General features: G+C 32.8%; 1 protein-coding gene across 2 annotated transcripts in view; it reads left to right on the forward strand.

Annotated features, from left to right (window-relative positions):
- The window catches only part of LOC106460508 (REST corepressor 1-like), a 54,209-nt gene extending 46,917 nt beyond the window's left edge, over nt 1–7,292 (forward strand). For both annotated transcript variants that reach the window (XM_022387261.1, XM_013920219.2), the window contains exons 12-14: nt 1,585–1,763; nt 2,535–2,710; nt 6,494–7,292. In XM_022387261.1, coding sequence (XP_022242969.1) covers nt 1,585–1,763; nt 2,535–2,710; nt 6,494–6,605 — 467 coding nt within the window. In that variant the 3' untranslated portion in view covers nt 6,606–7,292. The remainder of the gene's footprint in view (nt 1–1,584; nt 1,764–2,534; nt 2,711–6,493) is intronic.
- The last annotated feature ends 5,823 nt before the right edge of the window (nt 7,293–13,115 follow it).

Here is a 13,115-nt window from a genome sequence, read left to right on the forward strand (position 1 = left end):
CCTTTCCTGTCCTTTAGCATTGTTATTTATCACAACACACGTCAATGGGCATCCCCGGCCAATGTTACTGTATAGTAGGCAGAAGAACTTTAGTTCTCAGCATGATGTGGTGGCATTCACGTATTACACTATTCCGTGTCAACCGAGGAGACATTGGCTTATATAAAAACAATTATTTAACCTTTCAAATATACCTAAATACAATGCAACTGTCTATCTAACCAACATATTTCTCGTTGAGAAATAATGCTAAAGAGTCAAGGACAAAGCAGTGTTAAACGCAATTTGACTAGTTTTTTGAATAATTCTTTGTGTCAATTTTAAGTTAACAGTTAAGAGAACATAGTTCAAAAAGTGCTCTTTCCAATGGTTATAAACATCTAGCTCAACTAAGTATAATTGGCTGAGAAATCACAACTTTATGTGTAGAAAGTGTTTGTGGCATCTATCAAGAGTTCAGATAGATTAATTTCCCCTTTCTCCAAATGTGCCCTAAGGAGCTTGAAAGAAGAATGTGTAAACAGAGCAATTAACCTAGATCATTTCTATATATGGAAGATTAGTGTGAGTCAACAACTGTTCAAACTACAAAGACACAAATTTAATGTTTTGTGAACTTGCAGATCTCGATAGAATAAAACCAAATTTTAGGATTTTTTTCTTGAAGGTTTCTTTTGAAATAAAGGAATTAAAACCAGATTAGCTTAATTACATTTTAAATGTAATTAAGTAAAATCTTGTGACATGCACAGAAAAAGGTGCCCATAAGAAAGGAGTTAAATAATTGTATCTTTTTTTTTTGTCACACAGTGCACACAGTCTGGTTCAATTACTTTAGAACACAATTAACAAGACGATTAATTATTCTCTACTTTGTTATTACAATACAATCTGTGATAATTTCACTTTAAAAATCACCACTATATGCTCTTTATGGCTAAACTCAGTCTAGATTTATATTGAACTAAGTTTCCAACACATATTTATACCCTGACAGAGGTCTAGAACATTTCACACACTACTAGATATTATGATGCAATAACAATAATACTCAATCAATGAGAAAACTTTGAAAGTTCCAGTTACATGATGCAATAATATAACAGTCACAAGAGTTGAACTACACAACGTATGGTTTGTAAACAGTTAAGTAAAAACGTTTGCAATAAACTATTGCTTCTAAAAATAACTAAATGTAGCACTCATGCTATATAACTATGTAAATCATAACTTTCGCACTAAACTTAAATGGAAACAGTTGTGAATATCTAACAATGTGTGGTGGTGAAGGCATGGTCATGAGGAGTGACTGAAGAGTATTAATAATTGAGAAAAACAGGCAATCATCAGGAAAAGTCCAACGAATTTTTCTGTGGTGACCTTGAAATTATAGATGACTTTTTGGCATAGAGAAGACTTAAAATAATTTTTTGGAACTCGATATAAAATATTTTGTCAGGGTATTAAATTGACTAAAGTTTCTTTAATGTACAATAATTCTTTTCAAAACTGGAAACAAGGATATAAATGGATTGTTTAAGGAACTCTAATATTTATAGCATGTTTCGAAATTTTTATTTTTAGGAGTTAGAAAGTATGGGAAAGACTTCAAAGCTATAGCTGAAGTTATAGGAAATAAGAATGAGGCTCATGTTCGTAACTTCTTTGCTAACTATCGTCGTCGATTTAATCTTGATGCAGTGATCAAGGAGTATGAGGCTGAGCATGGGATCATCAGTGATGATCAGGATAAGGATGAAAAGGTTCCTGATTTATTCTTTATTTTATACATGTGGGTTATGATAATTACTTGATTATACTAGGTCTGTTCTATCCCCACTTTACATGTACACAAAAATGTCACTGTGTATGTGAAGGTATGGGTACAAAAATAATATTTAGAAAATAGCTACATACTTTTAACTGTATATAAAGGTATATTATTGGCTCCCATCATTATGTAATGAAGTTTAATATTTATATCATGGGTAAGGTATCTACCTAATCACAATTTACTTATACTTTTTGAGAATAGTTTTTGAACTTGCAAGTATTTAATTAGTAATTCTTTTAAGTACCTACTTACTCCCTTTAACACTAAGTTTGCAGGTCCATACCCAAGTAGCTTCTCACGTAACCAACAAAACAACAGGAGTATAAAAAATACTTTTTTATAACTTATAGTTTTCACATTTCATTTACATAACCCTGAAAACCTCCTAAGTGAATATCAATAATTTTTCTCAGTTAAAAGTTTTTGTTTTTTTTCACTTTCTCTACGATATTACTAACTGTAACTATTGCTGTCAACTTATACAGTATAGTCTGTAGTATAGTACAATGAAATGTTTAAAATTGATATTTATATAAATACTTGTTAAGAAATGTAATTAAAACTGTGCTAGTGAAGAATGATATCTAGCTGGGACTGTGTACAGTTTGATTTTACTTTACAAGTAAGTTCTGACAAATACAATTCACTAATATTACTAATTTACTCTTATTTAATTGAGCCTGTGGTTCTCTGTTTTAAGATGGATATTGAACAGAAAGGAACTACCTCTCCAGATTTACCTGTCCAGACGCCCCCCACCAATAATGGTGCAATTAGTGGACCCCCACCTCCACTTGTGAGACCGTCTGAACTCTTAGCACCAGTACAGCCTGTTTCTAAACCTTACCTTTCAAGTATTCCTCAGCTGCCACCTAGGTAAGATATTTCAGGACTGCTGCTGTTCATACATGCAGATGTTCATTAACACAATAACCTTGTCCAGATTTGTTAGCACTTTTCAGGTGTCAAGTGTATACCTGCATATCACATTTCAAAATTTAAGTGAATATAATAATCTTAACTTATATTTTTGTTTACTCAAAAATGTTTGAGAATTTAAATTTATTTTGTAATATTTATTTAGCGTAATTTGCAAAGAAAATTTTAAAAATGTTAAAACTTGTACTTCTTTATAGCTCCAAAGAGTCTTACTTGTAAACAACACACTTATTAACTCTCGCAATGAGGTTGGTCAAATGAACCAACCACGTAACCACTTTTGTACTCGTTATAGTTTTCGTAATATAGCTTATAATACATGTAGGGTTTCTTCACAAAACTTGGCAGACTTTTAGTAAACATTACAAGCCTTTTGTGCAGGAAAAAATCAGATTTTTTTAATGAAGATTTGTCTGTGAATATATATATATATGATGTTTCTATATACTAGTCCAAGTGCTAAGTGATTTCCAAGTTGAGATTAAATATACTTTTTTCCTAGTCTCAAAAATCTCAAATTTTAATTTAATATAGTGTGAGTGTTAGATTTAGTTATTTTTAGAAGCAATAATTTATTGCAGGCTTGTTTACATAACAGTATGAATCATACATTGTGTAGATCCATGGTTTTGAATTGGCACTTGTTGTATTATTGTCATGTTACTAGAACCTTCTAAGTTTTTCTTGTTCTTTTTATTGAATATTATTACATCATACTCTCATAGTGAGTAGAAAGTTCTAAGCCTCAGTCAGGTTATAAATACGCGTACAAAATGTAGTTCGAGTTGGTTATAAAGTTAGATAGACCTGGACTGTGTGTTTGTGAGTTTAGCTAAGTTTTTCTTGTTCTTTTTATTGAGTATTATTACATCATAATCTCGTGGTGTGTAGAAAGTTCTAGGCCTCGGTCAGGTTATATATATGCATACAAAATATAGTTCGGGTTAGTTATAAAGTTAGATGGATCTAGACTGTGTGTTTCTGAGCATAGCTATAAAGAGTATATAGTGGCATTTTTTTAACTGTAATAATCACAGACTGTATTATAACAACAGAGTATAGAAGAATTATTTGTCTTGTCAATTGTGTTCTCAAGTAACTGAACCAGCCTATGTGGACTTTGATGAAAACAGACAGTTACTTAAAGCTTTGGATACAACTGTTGTAATTAACTGTGTAACAAACATTTGTAGATATGTTTGACTTGTTTTAACATGCCCCTCAGGTGTCTTTACACTACAATTTGTTGAATATTAAAAGAGGGTAGTTTTAGACTTATCTTTTCAAGGCAACTTCGAAAGAAGTTTTCATTTGTTAATTGATAAATTTTTAAGTGAAATACAACATCCTCAAGTCTCCACACTAGCTAGTACTAAGGTCTACCCACTGGAAGTAAATTCAGTATATATCAATAAAGCCACATTCTCAGCATCATTAATTAAGCAATTGCCAACCTTTTATCTGCTATCACTTATTAATGTTTAGCTTTCAATTGAAATACAAATGATTTCACCTGTGATTTGGTAGGGAGGGTTGATGCATCACGATAGTCAGCAGTAGGGTGAGCAGACTGGAACACTTTGAAAGCAGCTACAGGCATAATATTGTACTTGGTTTGCTGCACAATATCTACCAAGGTGATTCTAAACAGTTCCTGAATACCTCTGCGTATCATTTGGAGACTTCCATGCTTCTTGTGCTCGCCTGTTAAGCTCGTGATGCACTGACGGATTTTAATCACCACTTCAAATCACTTTTCGCAGCCCAAACACTAAAAGAATGCAGGAAATGCCTTCTTTTTAGCCAATTAATTTCAGCTCAAATTAAGAAAAACTGGAATGGATAGTTTTTGTTTTGTTTTTTACAAAAATTGTCCCCCACTGGCTCATGAGGGGCCTGTTGATATATTATTTTAAAACAGTGGACTGTGTGCTGTTTGTCTGTTGTTAAAATTTATTGCCTACAAGTAACAGGCACCTACTGTAAAGAATCATATCCACACATACATAAAAACCTGGCATATTGAAAAATATAGATTTTTTTTTGTGTGTCACATGGTAAATTGTCTTCTGTATTTGCTCAAATTGTATTGTGGGCATCATAAAGTGTAAAGTCAACAGTTTTTAACAAATTAGGAACACAAATTACCAATATTGACAAGCTAGAATATAAAATAAGATCCTCTTACCTTTTCTATTCACTGAGATATCATTATATTTAGTGAATCCACCACAGTGGTTATACCAACATGTTTATAACTGATAGAAGGTACTCATTTTGAACTATATAATTTTGTCAGTCTTCCTGAAGTATTTTTGTGGATAAAGCCATCATTACTATTACAGAGCTTGAAGAGTAGTGATCAATGTGACATGATTTTTAGAAATGAGATTTTTTAGACCCAGCTTAATTAGGAAACCTGATAAATTACAGTGGAATTTTGTGGTATCAGTATAGTAATTTAGAATTTTTTGTTATTTCAAAATGCATATATAAATGCTACAAAAATTATTTTTTACATCCTCCACGTGCAATGTTTGATGAGGCTTTTGAAGTATGACACACGAATACAAAAACTTCATAACATCATAAATAATAGAGATCGTTGTTTTCTTTTTTTTTATTTAATGTTCTATGTTTTAAGAAAAATAACCGAAATTTAAGAATTTATTTGTAAACAGTAATAATATATGTACATATGTAATGTACAACAACTGAAATGTGATTATTTTGCTAAATACTGGTATGCTAGTACTAACGCTAAGAAGAGTAAGACATTTGTACTTTGTAAAGGCCAGTTTTATGCTATTCAATAGGGTAATGAGTGCCATGTGATTTCTACTTCTATGGCAGTATTATTAATTGGACGCAGTTCAAAGGTCAATATAACAAAAAATTAATATATTATGTACATCATTACAAGATTTCAGCTATTTAGAATAAATATTTGTGGTTTCATGTTGGAATTTTCAGTCATTATAGAATGAAAAAAGGATCATTTAGATTTATCTCCTAATTTTTTATGGTGGTTATGAGGTCAGTCAAATTAACCAGTCCCATACAGAGTTAAGGTAGAGAAAATAACAGATAACATATAAAGTTTTTCTTTTAAAAAAATGTTTGATAGTCATCTAGGAGGTTATAGAGATTACGCAAATGAAAATTACTTTCCATGTTGAATAGCGAACATTCTGAAAGAAAACGTTCACGGGCAAATCTTTAATTAAAAACCTTAATACTTATTTTACAAACATGATGTTTTGTGTACAAAAACCTTGTAACATTTACTGTTAATATGCAAAATTTCGTGAATATACATCTACATTATCAAAAGTTGTAGTTTGACTACACTCATGGTTACTTACTGGGTGCAATGCACCCAGCCCCATAGTCAAAGAGTTAGTTTATTAGACTAATATGTATTAAATTGTGTACCATTAGAGGTAGCTTAGTTAGCTATTCAAAATGTACTTTAGTAACTTACTTGGATTTGCTCATTTTTATCTATTTTAATGACAATAATTTGCAGCAAAAAATTTGCTGAAATATGAGGGTTTAACAGTTTTATACAGAAATATGTAGTGAGAGCTGATAGTCTTTCTTCCTTTTAAAAATTAACAGCTCAAGATTTTTAATTTTTAAAAATATTGAATATGAAAATTCAGTCTTTTAAATCAGTATTTAGAATACAAAATCTAATTCTTTATAAATTATTTACAGATCCACTCCTCCAAAGAATGTGCTTCATCAACCCCCACCTCTAGTGCGACCAGCCACCACACCCACCAAATTAACTCTTCACACAAAAGTGGAAAGTCAAATGTCCAAATGATAATTTAATAATTTTAGTGGAAAAAGTTCATATATAAGCTCATTAGTGTTCAGTAGTTTAAATCATGAAATAATTATTAGGAACCATTTTTTCTAAAAACTTGTTCTAAAAATGAGTGCTAAATCTTGGCACATAGTTTTAAGTGCAAAATATTTGTACTTAGGTTAACAGAAAATTATTTTCTACTGCTTTTATGTTATAAAATAAAAGTTTGATGTACATGATATTTATTTTTTTTGAACGAGAGTCATGAGAGAAATGAGTTTCAGGGTTTAACCTAAGTTCAAAATGGTGTTTTCACAGAATTAATTCAGCTCATACTAGTATTTGAACAAAGAAAGCATAAAAAATACTAAATGCAAATTATGTAAAAGTAACGTATTAAGATATCAATTTGTTTGTTTTTCCAAAGCTTTGTACTCTTGTTTTATAGTTTTTCTCATGACATATAACCAAGCATTTGTATGTGTGTGTGTGTGTGTGTGAAAAAATTAAATATAGGTAACAATTTTGTTTTGATTTTTACTTGTTTTGGAAAATACCTAGATTCAACTGTGAGATATAAAAACGAGCCTTTTGCAGCATATTTTCACCGATTGTGTGTTCTTTATACAATGAATATTTAATTATTTAACATTGTGTAATTTTTTTACTTACTAGATAATGAAAATAAAATAATATGGAAATAATAAACATAAATCTCACTCATTTTTTTAGCTATTTTAAAAGTATTAAAAGATGAACAAAAACATTTAACTTGCTGTACAAAAAAGTGTGTCTAGAAAATTAGTTTAAAATTTGCAATTCTTTCTAGCTTTAACTGAAATAAATGTTATTCAGTTTTATATTTCAGAGGTAACCAAAAAAGCCATATTTTGTCTCTTCAGAAATATAAAGTAACCTACATTGGTTCAATTCCATTAGAAATTGTTAATTTTTTTGTAATTCTTTCATAAGTAATCTTACTGGTGAGGCCAGGTGGTTAAGGCACTCGACTCGCAATCTGAGGGTTGCGGGTTCGAATCACCGTCACACCAAACATGCTCGCCCTTTCAGCCGTGGGGGCATTATAATGTGACGGTCAATCCCACTATTCGTTGGTAAAAGAGTAGCCCAAGAGTTGGCGGTGGGTGGTGATAACTAGCTGCCTTCCCTCTAGTCTTACACTGCTAAATTAGGGACGGCTAGCGCAGATAGCCCTCGTGTAGCTTTGCACGAAATTCAAAACAAACAAACAATCTTACTGGTGTTTGTAATGGACCATGTATACATATCCTTTTATTTTCTGTTCTTCAGTACTGTTTCAATTTTATTTTGTTTGTGTGTCCACTACTAATTCTAATACTAAATGAGCTGCTTCTGTTGTGCAGAATTTCTTGGACAGTGTGTTAATAATGCACTATTCCCATGTATTTTTGTGCTCTTAAAATTCAGATATTGTACTTTTCCACTGGGTTGTATAATTTGTAATGATAATCATTTCATTAAATTGTCTTTTACGAGTACATTGAGTGTGCGATTATGAAATTTGTAGTACCATATCTATATTTTATGTTAAAGGTAAGAATGCTTGACCTATAAACTAAATTTATTTTTAATGTACATCAGACAATTTGATGTTTCATAAAAATATTTCACAGTTTAGGCACTTTAGTTATTTTTTCTCTCTTTCTCTCTCTCCTATATACTTGTATATATTCTTTAGCATATTTAAAGATGAGTTCTTCTTATTTCATTTATATCAAGGATTATAAAGATTTATATCAAGCTAGGATCTTGGTACCCAAGAGATTATAGAATAATACAAAATGGGTAAATTATGAACACCTGGAAATTTAACTTATTAAATTTTAAAAATTCGTCTGATGTTTCTCACCTAAACAATATATAAAACTTTCTACCAGTATGATTACACAATGTCCCAAACTTAACCAGTGAATATAGTTTACTGCCTACTTAATTATACTATGTTCCAAACCTAAACAATACATAAAGCTTACTAACTGCTTGATTACTCTCTTAAATATTTCAAAGCATTTACTTAGTAGTTAAAATCAGTGTTAGTGTTTATAATAGCATACTTGTATATTTTGTGACTGACCTATCAAAATTGTTTTTTTCTTTTCTGTAAAGTGGGAAAACTAACATTTTTGGTGCATTTTATCTTACAAATAAAGTATGCAACAACTATAATTGAGCAAATTAACAGTTTTTTACGGGGTTAAAACATTTGTTAATATTTTGAGATTCATATTTTTTATTATTGTTGTTTTTTTTTTGTTTGTCACCTGGTAGTATACCCAGTGAGGGACAATTTATTGGTATTTGGTAATCATTGTTTGTGATACAAAATGCCATCTTGTTATTTATGTACTGAATTATATTTATGACTTTGAAGTATCCTGTTAAAACAATTTATTACCTCTTAAAGCAGGATCCAAGTATATCTAGTTTTTTTTATCAGACTGGAGATCTGAGGATCTCAGATTTCAGACCTGGTGCTACCAGACACACATCACATTTTAAACTGTGGGTGCATTATAAGAGTGACAGTTAAATCCTGATGTTCGGTTAAGAGTAGCCACCAGAAGTTGCAGGTACTTCCAACTGTTGCCTGAGTATCTGACCTGGCTCTATAACCTACTGTGTGGTTTAGGTTGAAATTTCTAATCCCACACAAATCAGTACAAAGTGAGCTTAATAAACTTATTTAAAAGTAGCTACAGTTGGTTTACTCCGTTATCTGACTTCCATAAGTGTACCTTTTTTTTTTTCTCAGAAAATATAATAGAAATTAGAGTGAATTTTCTGATGCCCAAAACATTACCAGACCTTGTTGTTTATGCATTGTACACTTTTAGACTTAAAATATATAGATTGGGTTTGAAATCTGGTAGATTTTTAAAATATTTATAATCCTTCCAGGTGCTTGACCAGCAATGTATGGGTCGTGAGTTCAAAACCCCATCCCACCAGAAATGCTCGCTCTTTCAGCCATGGGGGCGTCATAATGTGACAGTCAATCTACTATTCGTTGGTACAAGAGTTCACAGTGGGTGGTGATGACTAGCTGCCTTCCCTTTAGTCTTTCACTACTAAATTAGGGATGGCTAGTGCAGATAGCCCTTGTGTAGCTTTGCGTGAAATTCAAACCAGTAATCCTTTCAGCGTAATAAATAAATTTTGATTTGTTTTTGCTTTTTTTTTTCTAACAGCGAAGATGTGTATGTATAATAATACAGAAAGAACTACCAGTTTTTCAATATAACGTACTTATCTCCTATAACTTGCACCATACCTTATTGCATTGACTCCTCTATCGCTAGCATCAGTATCCAGGATGAATGGACAATATTTCTGAGAATAAGCACGTTTTTAGTGACTAGAGTGCTTGGTCAGTCATCACTGTCTGAAATGCATATAAGCCCTGATCAGGTTCAACAACAGTGTTGCTATCTTGATTAAATTGGCAACAAAGCCAATTATATTTTGAAACACCAGAAAGCTGCATACCTCTTTCTGTTACAGAGTAGGGCAATTCATAAACCATGTGATTTTCACAGGATCAGTGAACTTTCCTTTCCTGTTCGCAGTGCGGCCAAGAAACTCCATTTGAGTATACATATTCACAGCTTCAATTTTAAGACTGTCATCTTTGTCTCCAGAAACGTACGACAGAATGTTACCTATATATATGATTCAACTCTCCAATTATAGAAACTTAACCCAAATATGCGAAGTCTCGCACTATATTTTCCTGGTTTCAACTTCAAATGTACCTTCTTAATTTGCCAAAACACCCTTTCCTTGTTCTTAGTTTAAAATTAAAGTATGCCATCAAACACCAGAATATCATTCCTATAGATTGGATTTCTTTTCTTACTCTCAGCATAAGATCTGTTATGCACCTAAGCAAAATTTCTAATCAAGTGTATCTATGTTGCTTTATGTGTACCATGATGTGGACGGCTACTTCCAAGATCAAAATATTCCCATCCACTGTGCTTGTGTTGTGTATGCATCATTTGAAGAACATGACAGAGAACTTGGACATCTCCCGTGGCCCCTACAATCTCCGAATCTTGATCCAGTTGAGCATGTGAGGAATAAACTTGAAAGACAAATTTACCATTACGATCCTTTTCCTACCTCACTCCATAAAGTGCTACAGTATTATTGACTGAATTGGGTAAAATCCTTTAGGATACTTTCCAGCACCTTGTGGATTCCATGCCATGTCTTGTGGCTGTTATTCAGGCAAAAGGTGGTTCAACCTGTTATTGGGTATAAATCGTTATGAAGTGGCCAGCTAGTGTGTGTGAATATATATTTTATTTTTTATCATTATATTTCTTCTCTTAGTTAACAAGATACCGTTACAGTTACTGTAATTTCCCGCAATCAAACAGGAAGGTCCATATTCTATATGCATATCCTCACTACAAACATAAGTAAATAGTAACGTGCAAAATATATCAATATACATTTAATCTCGAAATTGTTATATGTCAATCCAGCTCTTTTTAGCTTTAAAATGTCTTTCGCTGTTGAGAAAATGCGCTATACAGCTGCACTTGATGAAATAGGCATACTAAAGTAAGTGAAGAGAGATATCAAAGCTGGTGAAGGGAACAAGCTTGATTCTATATTGTGTCGACAGCGGAAGTCACGTGACGCTAGTAACACGTCATGAGATTCTCGAAGGATCTTGACTTTTCCTGGCAACTCTAGTCTTTTCTAGGCGCCCTCTATTTTAGTATATACGCCCGGCAAATAAAGCGGAGAAGAATTGCAGATAGACAGATAATTGAGTCAAGTGAGCGGTAGTGACCAAAAGTAAAGTGCGTGAATCGTTGTGAATTATAGCGTATGTTTAAGTTAAAGCGACTATGGAAATTCTGTGTATTGCAAAGTTGTATTGAGAAAGAATAAACTAGTTTTATTTAAGAAAGGACTTGTATCGCTGAAGTTCCTCGGGAAGAATTTATACCGGAAATTAACAAACGAACAGAGACGTAACAATATCTTTTGAAGTAAATGATTTTTTGCTCAGGAACACATATTTAATCGTTGCTACTCTGGTAAGCATTTCTTGCAAAATTTTGCTTGTTGTTTAAAACACATCAAGAAGTCTTCTTCGTCATCTCCCTCGGTGCTCGAAAATGACGAAATATCACTTACGTCAGCATTTACTGAACCTTCATCACCACTGCTTTCCATCTTCTCTGAAAATTTTTAAATTATCATTTATTTTACAGTTTATTTCCCAGCTTTCTAGCTAATCCAATTTGTTTAAACATGGGTGAGAAGTAGCTGCGAGAACGTGATCCTCATTGACAAAGGCAGCTTCAAAATGCTTCTTAATTCCTGAAATCAAAGCATTAATGAGCGGCTTTCAAGTATGGAGTAGTTTACCACAGATATTTTTTAGATTCGTCAAACATGTACGTGTTGGCAGAAATAGTCCAATATAGGCCTTAGTTTCACTTTCAAGACAATCCAGCATGCATGCTACAGGGCACATTACGTATTCTTTGGTGAATTTTATACTCAAAAGATTAAAACGAGTGATGCTCAGCTCATCACACCTTCATTGACAGCCCTCTTTCTTCTTTTTTTTTTGGCACTATGTTCACCATGCAAACAAACACATCGAATTTCACCACATTGTGCATGGAACAACAAAACATTTGCCCACTTCTTGTTTTGTAAGGTCAACTGCTACAGCTCTGTTTGTTCCAAAGCGTTTGAGCCTTCGCAAATGCCGATTGGGACAGTTTCTTGAACATCCCATTGCTCAAAGCCTTTTCTACATCATTGCTTGCTATTAAATTGAGTGTATGTGCCACACATCGAATATGCTCGGGGAGAAAGAAAACCTCACTGTACTCTGTCTCACTGTTAATAATGTAGCGTCAGTGAGGTCACATGACTACTATCACGCCACATCCTTCTCGAACCTTCGTGAATTATCGGGAGACTACTAGATTGGGGGTAGTCTGGTATATATAATACGGTCACAACGTGACGGGACAATGTGTAATTGAACTGAGTATTGTTGAAGTCGAGCCCGTGAGACGTTTGTTGAGAATTATAGCGCAACTGTTGAAATTAAGTGTATCGCAAAGTTATATTCAAAAAGAATAAACCAGTTTTATTTAAGAAAGGACTTTTGTCGCTAAAGTTTCGTCGGAACGAATTTACGGAAAATTAACTAACGAACGGAGACGTAACAAATTGGTGTCAGAGAGTGGGACGGAAAAAAAAATGGAAACGAGAAGCGGCAAATCAAACTACAGCTTAGCAGATTTGATAGCAGCAATACAAGACCAGCAAAGTAAACAAGAAGAACGGGGAAAGAAACAAGTAGAGAGATTACAGCAGTTGTTGGAGGAAAAAAAGAAAAGAAACAAAAACAGAGACAACAGCAGTTGCAACCAAGCTGCCACTGTTGCGTGTTTTAACAACAAAATAAACAAGAAGAGAAATTACAAGCAGTTGTTGGAGGAA

The sequence above is a fragment of the Limulus polyphemus genome, unplaced genomic scaffold (genome assembly GCF_000517525.1).
Source record: "Limulus polyphemus unplaced genomic scaffold, Limulus_polyphemus-2.1.2 Scaffold783, whole genome shotgun sequence".
In the NCBI taxonomy this organism is placed as follows: domain Eukaryota; kingdom Metazoa; phylum Arthropoda; class Merostomata; order Xiphosura; family Limulidae; genus Limulus; species Limulus polyphemus.